At 45.1% G+C, this 13,221-nt stretch overlaps 1 protein-coding gene across 1 annotated transcript; it reads right to left on the bottom strand.

The window, feature by feature from the left end:
• Nucleotides 1-428: 428 nt before the first annotated feature.
• Nucleotides 429-12,751, bottom strand: LOC115790237 (protein MB21D2). Its single transcript, XM_030743994.1, has 2 exons — nt 12,390-12,751; nt 429-6,536 (listed from the first exon to the last, which is right to left on the bottom strand). Exons 1-2 carry the CDS (start codon nt 12,634-12,636, stop codon nt 5,272-5,274), a joined length of 1,512 nt encoding a protein of 503 aa, XP_030599854.1. The 5' UTR covers nt 12,637-12,751; the 3' UTR covers nt 429-5,271.
• Nucleotides 12,752-13,221: the final 470 nt, after the last annotated feature.

The following is a 13,221-nucleotide window of genomic DNA, read 5'->3' as shown; positions in this document are numbered from 1 at the left end:
AAAAAGATTCCTTGTATACCAAATTCCAAATTTACTTCTCTCTCAAATTTGATGTTTTTCCTCAGACTTACTGTCCTAATAGAGGAAACATCTCACTATTTAACTGTCAACAATCATAAATCTGAGTGGTTCAATTCTGGGATGTCTTTCTTCTTGGCCACATTCTGTAACAGAATTGTTCTTCATCGCTATGCAGATGACGCCCTGATTTATTTTGTGGAGTAGAGCCCCCTATAGTTTGATTCTGTTTTTGTTTTGTTTTTTAAACCTATCATATTCTGCAATTTAACTTACTCACTTTGCAGATGACACCAAGATTTACTTTAATAGATACGGTTAATAAAGAACTTCAGTTAACTGTGTTTCCTTTCATTAAATAAAGCTTTAGTCTTACTCAGAACTACAAATACAAATTAGAAAAAGAGAAATTCTGGTTTAAAGACTTTATGGTGACTCTACTGTATAGTGACATACAGTGAAGAACCTTCACAGATGGGGAGGAGCTGCCATCTGAAGGGTTACACCCATCCACTTCAACATTGCATAAAGAAATCCATCATCAGAATAAAGCAGAGCAGCAGGATACAGAGAAAATAAAAACTCACAGTCAAAAGGTTCTTAACAAACAAAGAGAGCAGTAAGGTCAAAGGTCACGGAGCTCAGAAGAAGACACTGATTACATTTCCACCGAGCAGGAGGGCGTGTGGCACTTTGATGGTGTGAAAAACCTCTGAGTGGGAGTGTCAGTGCGGGTCTGTGGGGTTCAGCAGAGGAGTGTACTGTTCAGCTTAACTTACTTCAGTGTCTTAATGCTACATGATGTATACGTGTGTTTGTATAAGTGTGTACTTGTTCTGTGTATGTTCACTAATTGCACTTGAGGATGAGGATATGGAGATCACATTGCCAGCAGATGTCTGCAGGATTTTTTTTTTTTTTTTGCATTTTTCTGGAAATGTTTCAGACTTTGACAACAAAACAAAAACTGGGACCAACTCACCTTCAGCACAACCAGCTCAAAGACAGCTGCCACAAGGCTTGGACATCACTGCGCAGCCAAGTCCTGAAAGCAGCTGATGTAAATGATGCTTGTTTACGTCAGAATATGAAAAATTTCTCTGTAGTGTTTTTTTGTAAATCCTGTTTTAGTGTTTGAGAGCTGTAGTGAGCTGTAGAGGTAATAATGATAGGCCCCACCTCTTTGCTTCGGCTGTCCAATCAGAGCTGAGCACAGACTTACTTGTACATGCCTGAGACCTCAACAGATGCCTCACATTAGTGAGACTTTGGACAAAGATAACTTCATTCATCACCTGATTCAGTAAACGATGTGGTCTATTGAATTTTCACCAAGACTGAAACCATCACCTATATCTGCATCAGCGAAAAGGAAACTACCAAGAAGTCAGTTACCAAGAAATACTAAAAATTAATAAATATTTATCATCAACTTCCCATGTCTGCTTTTAAAGAAGACCTGTGTTGCTATAGTGTCTGATGTTCATATAAAACATGGAAAAAGCTTCAAATGGCTCCCAACAGTCATCTTTTCCAGTGTTTTCTGCCCCTCAGGATGCTTACAGAAGTTCACCAATCAGAAGGAAGCGGGTTTTTATAGAGGGTGGCGTTAAAGGAGGAATAGAAGAAGAACGTGTAAGTGTAAGATTCAAAATACTGTCAGCCCCCAGTGCTCCCCCCGCAGCCTCCTGGCAGAAGATCTTTAGGTGGCACAAATCCTCTGGAAGCACAAGTTCCAGAACACATAATTCCCAGGTCTCAGAGGGTCTTAATGGGGTGCATATGAGCCGTAGTGACTTGCAAATGGCTCAGTAAGAACCAGGAATGAGAAATGCTAAAATCATAATAAATATAATCCACTGAGAATACTGTCACTTTCCATGATTGTCATTATTATGATAAGAACTGAGCCTGTGTTTTTAGTAGATGCATCTATGGTATGAATTTGAACGTCATAGGTGACGCCACTCTCGACTTATCGTGTTCACAAAGTTGAAAGTTGGCTGCTTGGCAAGGTGACGGCGAGGCTAATGGGGTAAAAAAGGATCACTCTGAACTGTGAACCATGCAAAGCTACTCTGGTGGAGTCCAAGAATAAATATATAGAGATGGAAATATGTAAAACAGGGCTCCTTTAAACCAACTTGGGAAATAAGCTGGATTCACACTACATCACAAGACAAGATAGACCCTATCAAACGCTTCGACTGCCACCAGCTGCTTACAGGCTTGTTTCAGGAAGTCAGACCGCAGCTCTTCTTTCCCAGCAGGTGGGGGAAAAATGTTCTACCACCAGCATGTCGACTGTCCTGTGGTTTTTCTGACTCTATAATCACCTGATTGGAGACCAGGTCCATCTTATCACACAGACACATCCTGCAGTCTGGGCAGGTTTTATGTTTACCAAGCTGACTTTACCTGAGCTTCAAACTAATGGTTCAACAAATTATCTGCCAGTTTTTGGAGCCAAATAGTATTAGTTTAGTTTACTGCACATTAACTGTATCTGTGTCAAAATCGGTAACACAGAACTGCACGGCAGAAAAGCCAAACCAAGCTGGAGCTCCATCAGACCAAACCTCCGTTCACAGTTTGACTGTAAAAAGTCCCAATCAGGATGCAATTTGGTCCCAGTTTTTACAATAAAAACAAGTCTAAGGGATGTGAATCAGCAGCTGCAAGCAGGCGAGGCTGACGCTCACATCCTGAGCTGGTTGGGCTGAAGGAGAGCTGAACTCTCGATGTCTAAACAGATAGAAGCAGCTGCAGAGAAAACATCAGTCAGGTTAAAAACAAAAAACACGAGGTTAAAGTGGAGCTTATTAAATTACGTGCAATCAAAACAAACAAGATGGAGAAAGAGACGGGAGTAAGTGGAGAGATCAGTGATATCAAGTCTAAAGTGACACGTTACTGACTGTGGTTACCGTGCAGCAGATTAACCTGAGTGGTCAGAAATGTGGAGCAAACAGCAACGCTGCTGAGACCGTTACATACAGGCCCAAAACCCACAGCGCCCTCATCAGGATCATTATCTGGCTGATGATAACCTCCACAAAGGAGTCATGTAATTGTTGTGGTTTTCCTCATTAATCTGGAGCTGGATCCAGGAATGCTTGGAAGGATTCTGTGAGATCTGGCATCACATCTTCACAAGCACGCATGAGAAAAACTGAAAATAGCACATCCTAAACCGGATGCAGGAACTCGGCTCATGCAGGAGGTGGAGAGAACTTTCAGCCCTGGTGGAGGAATGGCGTCTTTCATTTTCTGATGGGAATCCAGCAGTTGAAGCAGAATGTGAGCCTGAGCATGAACAAGGTCCAAAACTCTCAGAGAGGAAATCACCAGCAGCTCAGCCTCTCTGATTTCCATCAGGTGAAGCTGCATCTTTGGACCAGGCTAATCTCTGGTGAACAATCACTGCAGCTCCACCGGTTAATGAACACATTTACAACGTACACTATGACCATCCTTCAGTAAAGTGTCACCGTCTACTGATATGATACATTATCATTCGAGAATGAGGAGGACACGGCGTCCCCCATCGAGGGGAAAAAGTGGTGGTGTTGGTTTTTTTTACATTCTGTGCAAAATTGGATGAAAAGTAGTCCACGAATCATAGTCTATTTCTCTTTCTGCCTAACACAGAGTTCAGTCACTTTGCTCCTATTTACAGTTAGTTTCTAAGACATTAGTACCATCATCATCATCGTCGTCCCGCAGTGGGACTGAGACATTCTTCAGAGGGACAAAATCCACCTTCATCCCAGCTCTGCTGCCTTTGCTCCTGGATGTGAGACTTCAGGATGTCCCCAGCTCCTGAAAGTGTCTGCAGTCTGAACAACCATCTCTGAAATGTTCAAGTTTTGGGGTGAAATTGTGCTCAGCGCTGAGCTGCTGCAGACTTTTAAGACAATGCTGAAATCTTCCACCTTCATTTTGACTTTTTCCCATTAGGTCTGAATAATAAAACTGAAGCATGAGAGGTTGTGAGAAACTTGCTTATAATTAGCAAAACCTTCTTGTGCTAAAATCTCGTGTTATTATGGGAAATGAGAGAGAAGCTGATGCCTTCACAGAGTAATAATGATGAGCCTGTGCGATCATGGCCAAAGGCTTTGGCAATTTATGCATTTTAATGCTTCAGTTTTTTTTTTGTTTTTTTTTTTGCACTGAGTCACTATTTATAGTGCTGACCCGCCTTCATGACTCCTGCAGTTCTCCGGGGCGTGTTGGACAGCAGCTTCTCAACCGATGGAGATCCATTCCTGCCTTATCAGTGATCCATAAACTGTTAACTGATGATCTCTGAGTACCTTAGTCCTCACTTTTGATGTGCAACATGGAGCTCCGTCACGCTGGAAAATGCACAGATTGTTCCCAAATTGTTCCTGGATCATTGGCAGAAGTTTTAAGGATTTTTAATATGGCCGGTCCCTAAAAAGCAGGTGGAATAGTTGGAGTCCACAAACAGACTGGAGCTCTGATAAGGCAGGACTGGATCTCCATCAGTCAGAATTTGGCCGGGAAGCTGATGTCCGACATGCCACAGAGAACTGCAGAAGGCATGAAGAAGAAGGTTGAACACTGTAAATACTGAGCCTTTGCAGAAATATGAATTCCTAATAAAAAGACTTTGAAACTTATGAAATGCTTGTGATTATTCTTCACTAAATCATAGAAATGCACATTGTAATTCTCACAGTCTTCATACATCAGCTGATTTTAGTGCCTCCGCCTGGCCCAGCTCCTCCTTTTCATCCCGTTTCTGACTTGATGTCATACCTACTGTCATCAAGCCAAATTTAAATGAGATTTGACCAGAGAGTCCAAAGTGAAATAAATGCGAGGTTTTCAGGAGCTGGTGGATTTGTCCCATTTACAGGATCCCTGATAATTACATTAAACTACAAACACTGAAGCAGCAGATCCGTCTGAAGGTGGATTTCTGCCTCTTCCTTCATTTTTAAAAACAACCTGCTGCTATTTAGTTGTCTATTTAAAAGGCATTCAGCAGGTAAAAACCACAGGGCACACAGTGAAAGAGGAGGGAAGTGGGAAAGAGGAATAGAAAAATAAAAAATAAAAAACTGTGGCAGACACAACTAGACGATCACCTCACTTCACTCTGTGGCAGAGAAACATAAAAAAATAAAAAATAAAGTTTCAGAGGAGGTGGGGACAAGGCGAGGAGAAGAAAGGCTGAGAGAGAGGAGGAAGAGGCGGCCGAGGAGGAGGAGGAGGATAGTCTCAGAAGAACTTGTCATCAATGCGGAAGTGCGGCCGTGTGACGTCATCGGGGTTGATGAAGACTGAGATGGATTTGCCCGGATTCTCCGTGACGAGCTGCTGAAGCTTCTTGGCCAGACGGTCGTCGGGCTGGTTCTCTCCGCCGGCGTCAGACTGCGGCGACGGCAAGTTGTTTGCGCTGCCTCGCCACTGCAGTTCCACCGTCAGCCTGTTGGCGGCCTTGGCGTGCTCGATGGTGGTGCGGAGGTGCTCGGCCGGGTCGGAGCGCACAGAGGAGAGTTTGCGGGCGTGCAGCATGGCTGTCTCGTCTGACAGGTGCTCCAGCATGTTGCACTGAGGGATGAAGTAGTTGGGACACATTTTGTTGACGAGGCAGTGCTGCAGGTCGTCGATCAGGCCCAGGAGGAAGTGGGCGGAGAAGTCGTCCTGCGCCAGGTAGTTGGCGGGGAGGCGGTCGCAGGCCCACAGCATGATGCTGCGGAGGTGGTAGGGGCTGATGGCTTTGGGGCGGGACAGCAGCTTGATGATGATGGCTTTACAGGCCTGGTACGCCTGCATCAGGCTGGATGAGATGCACTTCTTCAGCTGCACCTCGCTGCGGGCGAACGACAGGCGCCACTCGTTCTCTTTGCGGCCTTTGTAGGAGCAGGCGGGGACGAGGTAGAAGCCACTGATCACTTCCTCCTCTGTGATCTTCCCATCCCAGAAGTGATTTTCCATCAGCCAGCTTTGAGCGACGGCCGGCCAGCCTTTAAACGACACCACAGGGACGATGTCGTAGAGCATCCGGCTGCTCCCCACGCCCAGGATGACGGAGATGATGGTACCATTCCGCTCCACCTTCTCCACTCTTGGCATTCCTCTTTGCGGCTTCTTCTGCACCTCCAGCAGCACCACAGAAATGGACTGGTAGAACCAGTCAGCCACCAGTGTTGGTGAAAAGAAGTAGTTGGTGGTGCCGTTGATGTGGTCAACAATGGTGCAGCAGTCCTTCCACTTGTTTATGGTGCCTTCATCAAAGAGGCGGAGGCTAAGCCAGGAGTGGCCCAGCGCCGAGTGCCTCATGTCCAGGGTCACCGGCTGGTTGCGATCATGGAGTTTGAGCGCAGGAACCAACAGGGTGAAGTCCATGTCGTAGTCCGTGCCGCGGGCGTAGACGCTCAGCTCGTCCAGGTCCATGTCCACCACGCCCTCCCGAACGCCTCCTGACAGAAGAAGGTACTCGTTGGCCACCGGGAGCTTCTGGTCCAACTTCTGGACCATTCCTGAGACAGAGGAGGATAGAGATAATCAGATAAAGAACTACATATTACGTATTGAAAAAAGATACTGTACCGGTCAATTGTGATGGTCGAGCTACATTCCTAAGCTAACCTATGGAGACAAGGATGGAGACAATGTAGTGCCTAAAAGAATAACATCACAGATACAAGTGGCTGAAATTGTGTGAAAAGGGGAGTCAGAATTTATCCCTAAACAGATGGGTGAGAAGCTCAGTGTAGAACCACTACTCATCCACATCTAAATGAGCCAGGTGAGGTGGTTCAGTATCTGACCATGGCGACTCTGTGACGCCTCCTAGGTTTGGTGTTTCAGGCATGTCCAACCAGGGAACCCTGAGGACACGCTGAAGAGATTAAATCTCTTGACTGTTATGGGAACAAATCAGCATCCCCGCAGAAGGGGGTGGCTGGGGACAGGGAGGTCTGGGCATCTCTGCTTAGACATAAAATGAATGGACGTGTCATTGCAAGCAGTAGAGCTCTTCAAACAAACTTCCACCGGGGACGCCGGAGGCCAAAACCTCAAACTCATTTAATTCATGTTTGGAAATTTCCAAAAAAGGTGAGAAAATAAATCAGCATTTTTCTGAACAACTCTGAGAACAACTCATGATTGTCTTTGTCGATAATCTGTGCGTACAAAGTCCAGGTGATATCCTACACCGATAAGGGAATTTGACATTAACTTCAATTTCCTGACTCCCACCTTTTCAAAACAATACTCAGACTAGCGGCGACTCTTAAGAAACCCAAAGCTGATCCCAATTCAGTTCTCATCTTGTAAATGATTGTGTGGTGAAGGCACGAAGAATGACTGGGCTAAGTTTAAAAAAGGATCCTAATTTTGGATTAAAATTAAGGCCATTTTTAGCTCATGTTCGCATTGATGCACTGAGTTAAAATTATCATCGTTCTAGTTTCACCTCACATCTCCATATTTAGCCAACACTTCCCACTCTCGGACGTTTGAACTTAACGTTTGCGGTGCTGTCACCGATCTGTGTTCATCATCAAATCAGAGAAAATAGGAAGATATTTATCTTTATTTAATTTGGAGCTTCAACGCATGCTTGCTTATCTAGTTTTTCTTAACCCCCCCCCAGCCAGGCAATTTTTGTCAGTGAAAAACTCAGCTGTGTGTGGAAAAGGAAAGAGCCAGGCCTTCATCCTGTTTTAGCTGTTCAGCTGATTTCTGTGAACTCATGTTAACCAGTTAAGGTAAATTACTATCAAGGTTTTGTGTGTGGGCCACACAGTGTGCTTCATGGAGGGTGGATAGTGTTACCTTTCTAGGAGCACATTAACCTCCTCTGCTGACCCGCCCAGGTGGTGATGTAGACTGATAGCACCACTGCTGTTGTGTTAGTGATGTTCACTCTGATGTTACTGTCATGAGATTTACCAGCTCTTTATTTTTCTTACTCAGAGCTATAGTTCGACTACACCAGTGACGTGCAGTCAGGGGAGGCAGGTGAGGCACGGCCTCACCTGTCATCGTGGAAATATAAAATTAAAAAATAAATTAAATGGTTATATTCATTCAGTGATTTGTATTTTAAAGTTCTTTTCCATTTAACTACACCATTTTTAGATTAGTTTTTTCAAAATCGCTGAATTTTCGCATTTGCCGGTCAAATACTAAGAGACGAACGGTGAGGCACCAGCCCGGCGAGCCGCACCACGGATTGCGCAATCCGTGGTGCGGCTCAGTATAGTCATTGCCAATGACTACTAACTGTGCTGGCATGCTATGCAGTGAGACCGGATTACTTTCCGGTCTCACTGCACTTTTACTATATGAACTAAATTTCCATATTTTAGCTGGTGTATATAATGCACAGTTTATTTTTTGTTTTTTTCATTAACAACTGTATGTGTGTGTAATGCATTCTTGTGTTGAGCGATCATGAAACTGCTGCGAAGAGACTCTAGGTGAGGCACGCAGTTCTCGTGCCTCATGGTAGGGGGCGCTGGTGATCCCAGGGACTCTACGACTCCTCGGCGGCAAGCTACCATAAACAGTTAGCAAGGCCAGTTAGTTTTTCCTGTTGCTTGGCCTTATGTTCAACATGGAAGATTACATAACTCAACTGAAAGAATTTTCTAAACTGGACTTTCAATCGAAGCAGAAGATAATAATTAAAGGAAGACCAACACCGGAGCTAAAAGGTTTGCTTCAGACTATGTTAATGTTAAACAAAACAACTGTTGCCAATCAAATGGTGAATAAGCTATATGTTTGTAAATCTGATGTGATGACGTCAGTGCCTCACCAGTCACGACCCTCACCGCACGTCACTGGACTGCACTGTCCGGTTTGTTTTCTGCTGCCACCCGTCTCTGCTGCTCTTGTCAGTGAGACGAGGCTGACCATGAAAGCTGCTGGAAGAGCAGCACTTTGGGTTTGTTTGCTTTGTTTGTGTCCATCTCAGTCTGGCTCAGGTCCCATTTGGACCACCGGTTCTCCGGTTCCTTTCATATCAGGTCTATTTTTGTAGTTTATTTTAAGCTCACCGGGCTCTTTGGGACCCCTGACGAGAGCGGACCACGTCCGACCGGACGGGTCACCGCGTTCAACCCCATCAGTCGGACCGGACGGGTCTGGACTGGTTTTCTGCTCTGCTGAGTTTAAAGAGAAGGCGCGCACACACTTCCTGGCTGCCGACTGCATTCCTGTGCTGTGGCCGAGCGGACGCACACAGTCTGTTTGGAGGTTTTCACCATCTCTTAGAAACAGTTTCAAATGGAAGATCAGTCCAGATCAGGGGCTGTTATTACCACACCTTTAAAAGCCTCTGGTTTTACACTCAATTTAAATTTCCTACTGATTTATTTTCCTAGATTTGCCGTCCGTTTCACCTCGGCTGCAGCATTAAACCGCCTCCTCTCTTTTTCTTTGGTCTGTCTGTGAGCTGCAAACTGCGAGCGAGCTGTGAAGACAGGACGGACTGCTGCTTCCTGTCGGGACATTTTGGAGCTCTTGTTATTTCTGCGACGAGGCGCCGTGTGTGCGCGCTGCTGGCAGACTGTCAGTACATTCGAGAAAATGAACATTTAATGTGAGTGTGCGGCTCTGTCAGATGGACATTTCTGCTGCGTGCGTGTGTGTCAGACGTTTTAAATCCAGATCTTGGAGGAGCTCCAGCATCACTATCAAACATTCCTGCACTCCATCCTCCACATTTCCTCTGCAGGTTCAGTTATGATGAGACTGTGAGCCGAGTCCTCCATTTCTGCCATTTTATTTTGAATCATGAGTGCTCGGCCTCTTTCACAATTCAAATTATTAACTTGTAATTCATTTAGGGAGGAGATTTGAGCTGAACGTGACAAATCTAAATAAAACAGGTTTATATAATAAAGTCTTATTTCTTAATTCAAAAGCTGCAAGTGCTACAGAGGCACATAAAGTAAATTCTTTGGTCAGTTCCCAATAACAAAAGCAGATATTAATAAACAGCTTCTAAACCATACGGGATCCTTTCCTCTGTTTATTTTCAAACTGTTTAAATTGTTTGGAAACAAACCCACAAATAAACAAACTTATTGGGATTTTATTCTCGATTTTAGCTCCCACAGTTAAATGAGTATCATCGACTGAAACTGCACACTCCACCGGGTGCTCCCTAAACGAGCACCTCACCAGGTGCCTACGTGCCTGATGAACTACTGACGACAGCCCCCGAAACTAAATCCAAATATCAGCACAGCAGAAGGTGAAGAGCTCGTCCCTCAGAAAGGATCATCCTCTGCTGCGTGGAAACACTTCAGCTTCGAGTGTCCGCGCCACAAAGCAACACACCTAACTTACTCAAACGCCTGCAAACACACCACAAACTGCAGGATAATGAACACATGACGGCCATAAACACGAGGCAGTGGCTGCAAACATGAATCATCCAACATCAGCTCAGGCGTAAGAGTGAGTCTAAGCAGCGCTGAAATCACCAGCCAATCACCAAAGACATGTGTCCACGAAACACGGTGACAACCAAGGCTCCGGGAAAAGAGTCGACGCACTGGACAAAAGACCCGTTATTCCCTCACACACTGCAGGTAAAGGAGAGGACTGACTTTCTATTTTACTTCTAGAAGCTGCACTTTGGTGAATTTGTGTGCAAACATCAATTAACAGGAATGTCAGACAATATGAAGGCCTGTTGATTTAACTTCATCTTAATCACACGGACAGTTACAGATACGCCGAGGCTCCAAAAACAGCTGGATGGCCTTTGTTTGGGAGCCAGAAGCAACCACATCTGGAAGAGGAGGTGGTGCTCTAACCAAAGTTATTCTAGTCCACTTAAAATAACCACAGAAAAAACTAAAGCTAGGCATCAAAAAGCATTTTAGTTACTGAAATTTTGAAAAATTAATATAAAACAGAATAATTACAGTGGTAATGTTAAAGAGTCTACAGATTTACACCAATTAATAACACAAAGTGCAGCTCTAAATCAAGCTTTCCTTTGTACATTTACACATTTAAGAAAATAAAGAAGAAAACCCTAAAAATCGGGCATTCTCACATGTAAACAGAACAAACCTCTTTCCTGGTTCAGACTGTGCAGTGATACAAAAATCCCACGTCAGTAAATCCCAGGATTTCCCTCAGCAAACTGGAGCTCTGCTTTCTTGGACAGTCTGTTAGTCCAATGAAGCCACAGCAGCCAAATTATTGGTCACTAAATCACTAAAAAGGCTCCAACAGCACAAACACAGTCCAGAGGTCCAGTTCAGGGACTCCAGTTAACTGAGGTGAAGCCAGACAGCTAACAGCTACAGCCACCTGTGTCACCATCCACCTGTCAAAAGGCCACACCCCTAATAATGCAAACTTTAACCTTAATCCAATTTAAACCGGTGAGTTATAAAACATTGTCCCCACAGCTGCTATGAAGGGGAAATTATCTATAGAGACTAAAGCAATTTCTGTATCAGGCTGTAAACACGTTTATTTGGAGTCTGTGGGGCTGACCCACTGTGGCGCCTCTACTGGACATTAGAAATAATGCAGCCCTTGGTGCTCCATCTTTGGTCCCCGAGGGTGGTGTTTGGTTCAAATATGCAACCACGTCATCTGATGATTTCCTCTCACACAGTAAAATGTCCAAACCATTATTCTGACCAGCTTTTATCTAAAATTTTGGTGCCTTTAATATGTTTTGAGCACATTTGTCTGAGTCTTAATGTCTCTGAGGTTTTGTGGACATTTGGGGTGCAGCTGTGGATGATGTAACAGACATACTTCAGTTTTCTGATGTTTGGTTATGAAATGACTGGTGGATTAATCTGCAGGTTAATCCATGATAAAAATACCTGTTAGACTGGTTATAGGTGGAGCCTCTAGGCTGGCATCTGTCCTACACACACACACACATTGACATTCAGTTTTTTTTTATTTTAAAAACTGATTCTTTTCCATCAGATTCTATGTGAATTAAGATGTTAGGACAGAATGGGCCACCTGAAAGCTTCACCTTGGACTCAGGGTGGTGTGTGTGCATGTCATTCTGTTAATATTTCTGTATTTCTGCAGGACCTGGAGAGGCTCACCTTCACGTTTATGTTCATTTTAAACCTACAAACGAGAAGAAGAAGGGGCTGGAGCACGCAGAAATCCCTGAATGCATCCCTGATGTGGTCCAGGTGGCGCAGATCTGCATCATCTGAGCCTGTACAGCACATCTGGATCACCCCTGCATCTCTGCGTTCACACACGCTGAAATAACCAGGTGGAGTCCGAGGATGTTTACCGCAGCCTAGTGTTTGTGTGTGTGTGTGTGTGTGTGTGTCTGTGAGAGTGAGTGCGTGTGTGTATGTGTGTGTCCTCACCCAGCATGGAGAAGATGAAGTCCTTGGCAGTGTGGATCTCCAGAGCCCGCTGGTCGTCGTACTCCCGCTGGTCGTGCTTGCTGAACTCCTGGATGAGCCGGTTCAGGTCTTCCATGCGGGCCGCCGACCTGAAGTCGAGCTCGGGCCCGACGCCACCGCCGTGCGGCAGCCTCCCGGCGGCCATGGTGGGGCTGTTCCCGAGGCTTCCCGAAGAGCCCGCCCGGCCGGAGAGAGCAGGGGCCGCCATGGTTCCTCCGCGGTCACACGCTGGTTCAGCACTGCCGAGACTGCAGCTGCTCCTCTGTTCGGGACCGAGCCGAACCGAGCCGAGCCACTCCACCGCGGACACAAGCACCGGAAACTTGCTCCACTTCCGCTGCTCAGCGCCTTCAAAATAAATGTCCGCTGAAAAAAGGAATATGACTATACTTCTATTCTGTTCTATATTCTAGATTTAAGACATTAGCAGTGGAGTTGCACTGAAGTGGTAAAACAGAATAAAACAATTTAAAAAGTAACTTAAAAAAGCTTATTTAAAAAAAATATATATATATATAAATATATATATATAACATTCCTCCTCCTCCTTCTTTCGGCTGCTCCCTTCTGGGGTTGCCTCCATCTCACCCTATCCCAGCATTTTCCTGTCTCACACCAACTCTCTGCATGTCCTCCTTCACTGCATCCATGAACCTCCTCTGGGATCCTCCTCTTTTCCTCCTGCAGGGCAGCTCCATCTTCAACAGCCTTTGTCCAATAAATCCACTCTCCCTCTCTCCCACTCCCTCCCTCCCAGCATCTTCAGCTCCTTCACCTCCAGCTCAGCCTCCTG

The sequence above is a fragment of the Archocentrus centrarchus genome, chromosome 13, assembly GCF_007364275.1.
Source record: "Archocentrus centrarchus isolate MPI-CPG fArcCen1 chromosome 13, fArcCen1, whole genome shotgun sequence".
NCBI lineage: Eukaryota > Metazoa > Chordata > Actinopteri > Cichliformes > Cichlidae > Archocentrus > Archocentrus centrarchus.
The sequence above is the reverse complement of the archived record's forward strand: the minus strand, read 5'-3'. Positions and strand labels throughout refer to the sequence as shown.

What these genes read in the sequence shown, in the direction of transcription:
- LOC115790237 (XM_030743994.1), bottom strand. Translation starts at nt 12,636, where the DNA reads ATGGCGGCCCCTGCTCTCTCCGGCCGGGCGGGCTCTTCGGGAAGCCTC. An exon ending in CTTCATCTTCTCCATGCTGG is followed by an intron (nt 6,537 to 12,389) that starts GTGAGGACACAC and finishes CCTCTGTCTCAG; the next exon opens with GAATGGTCCAGAAGTTGGAC.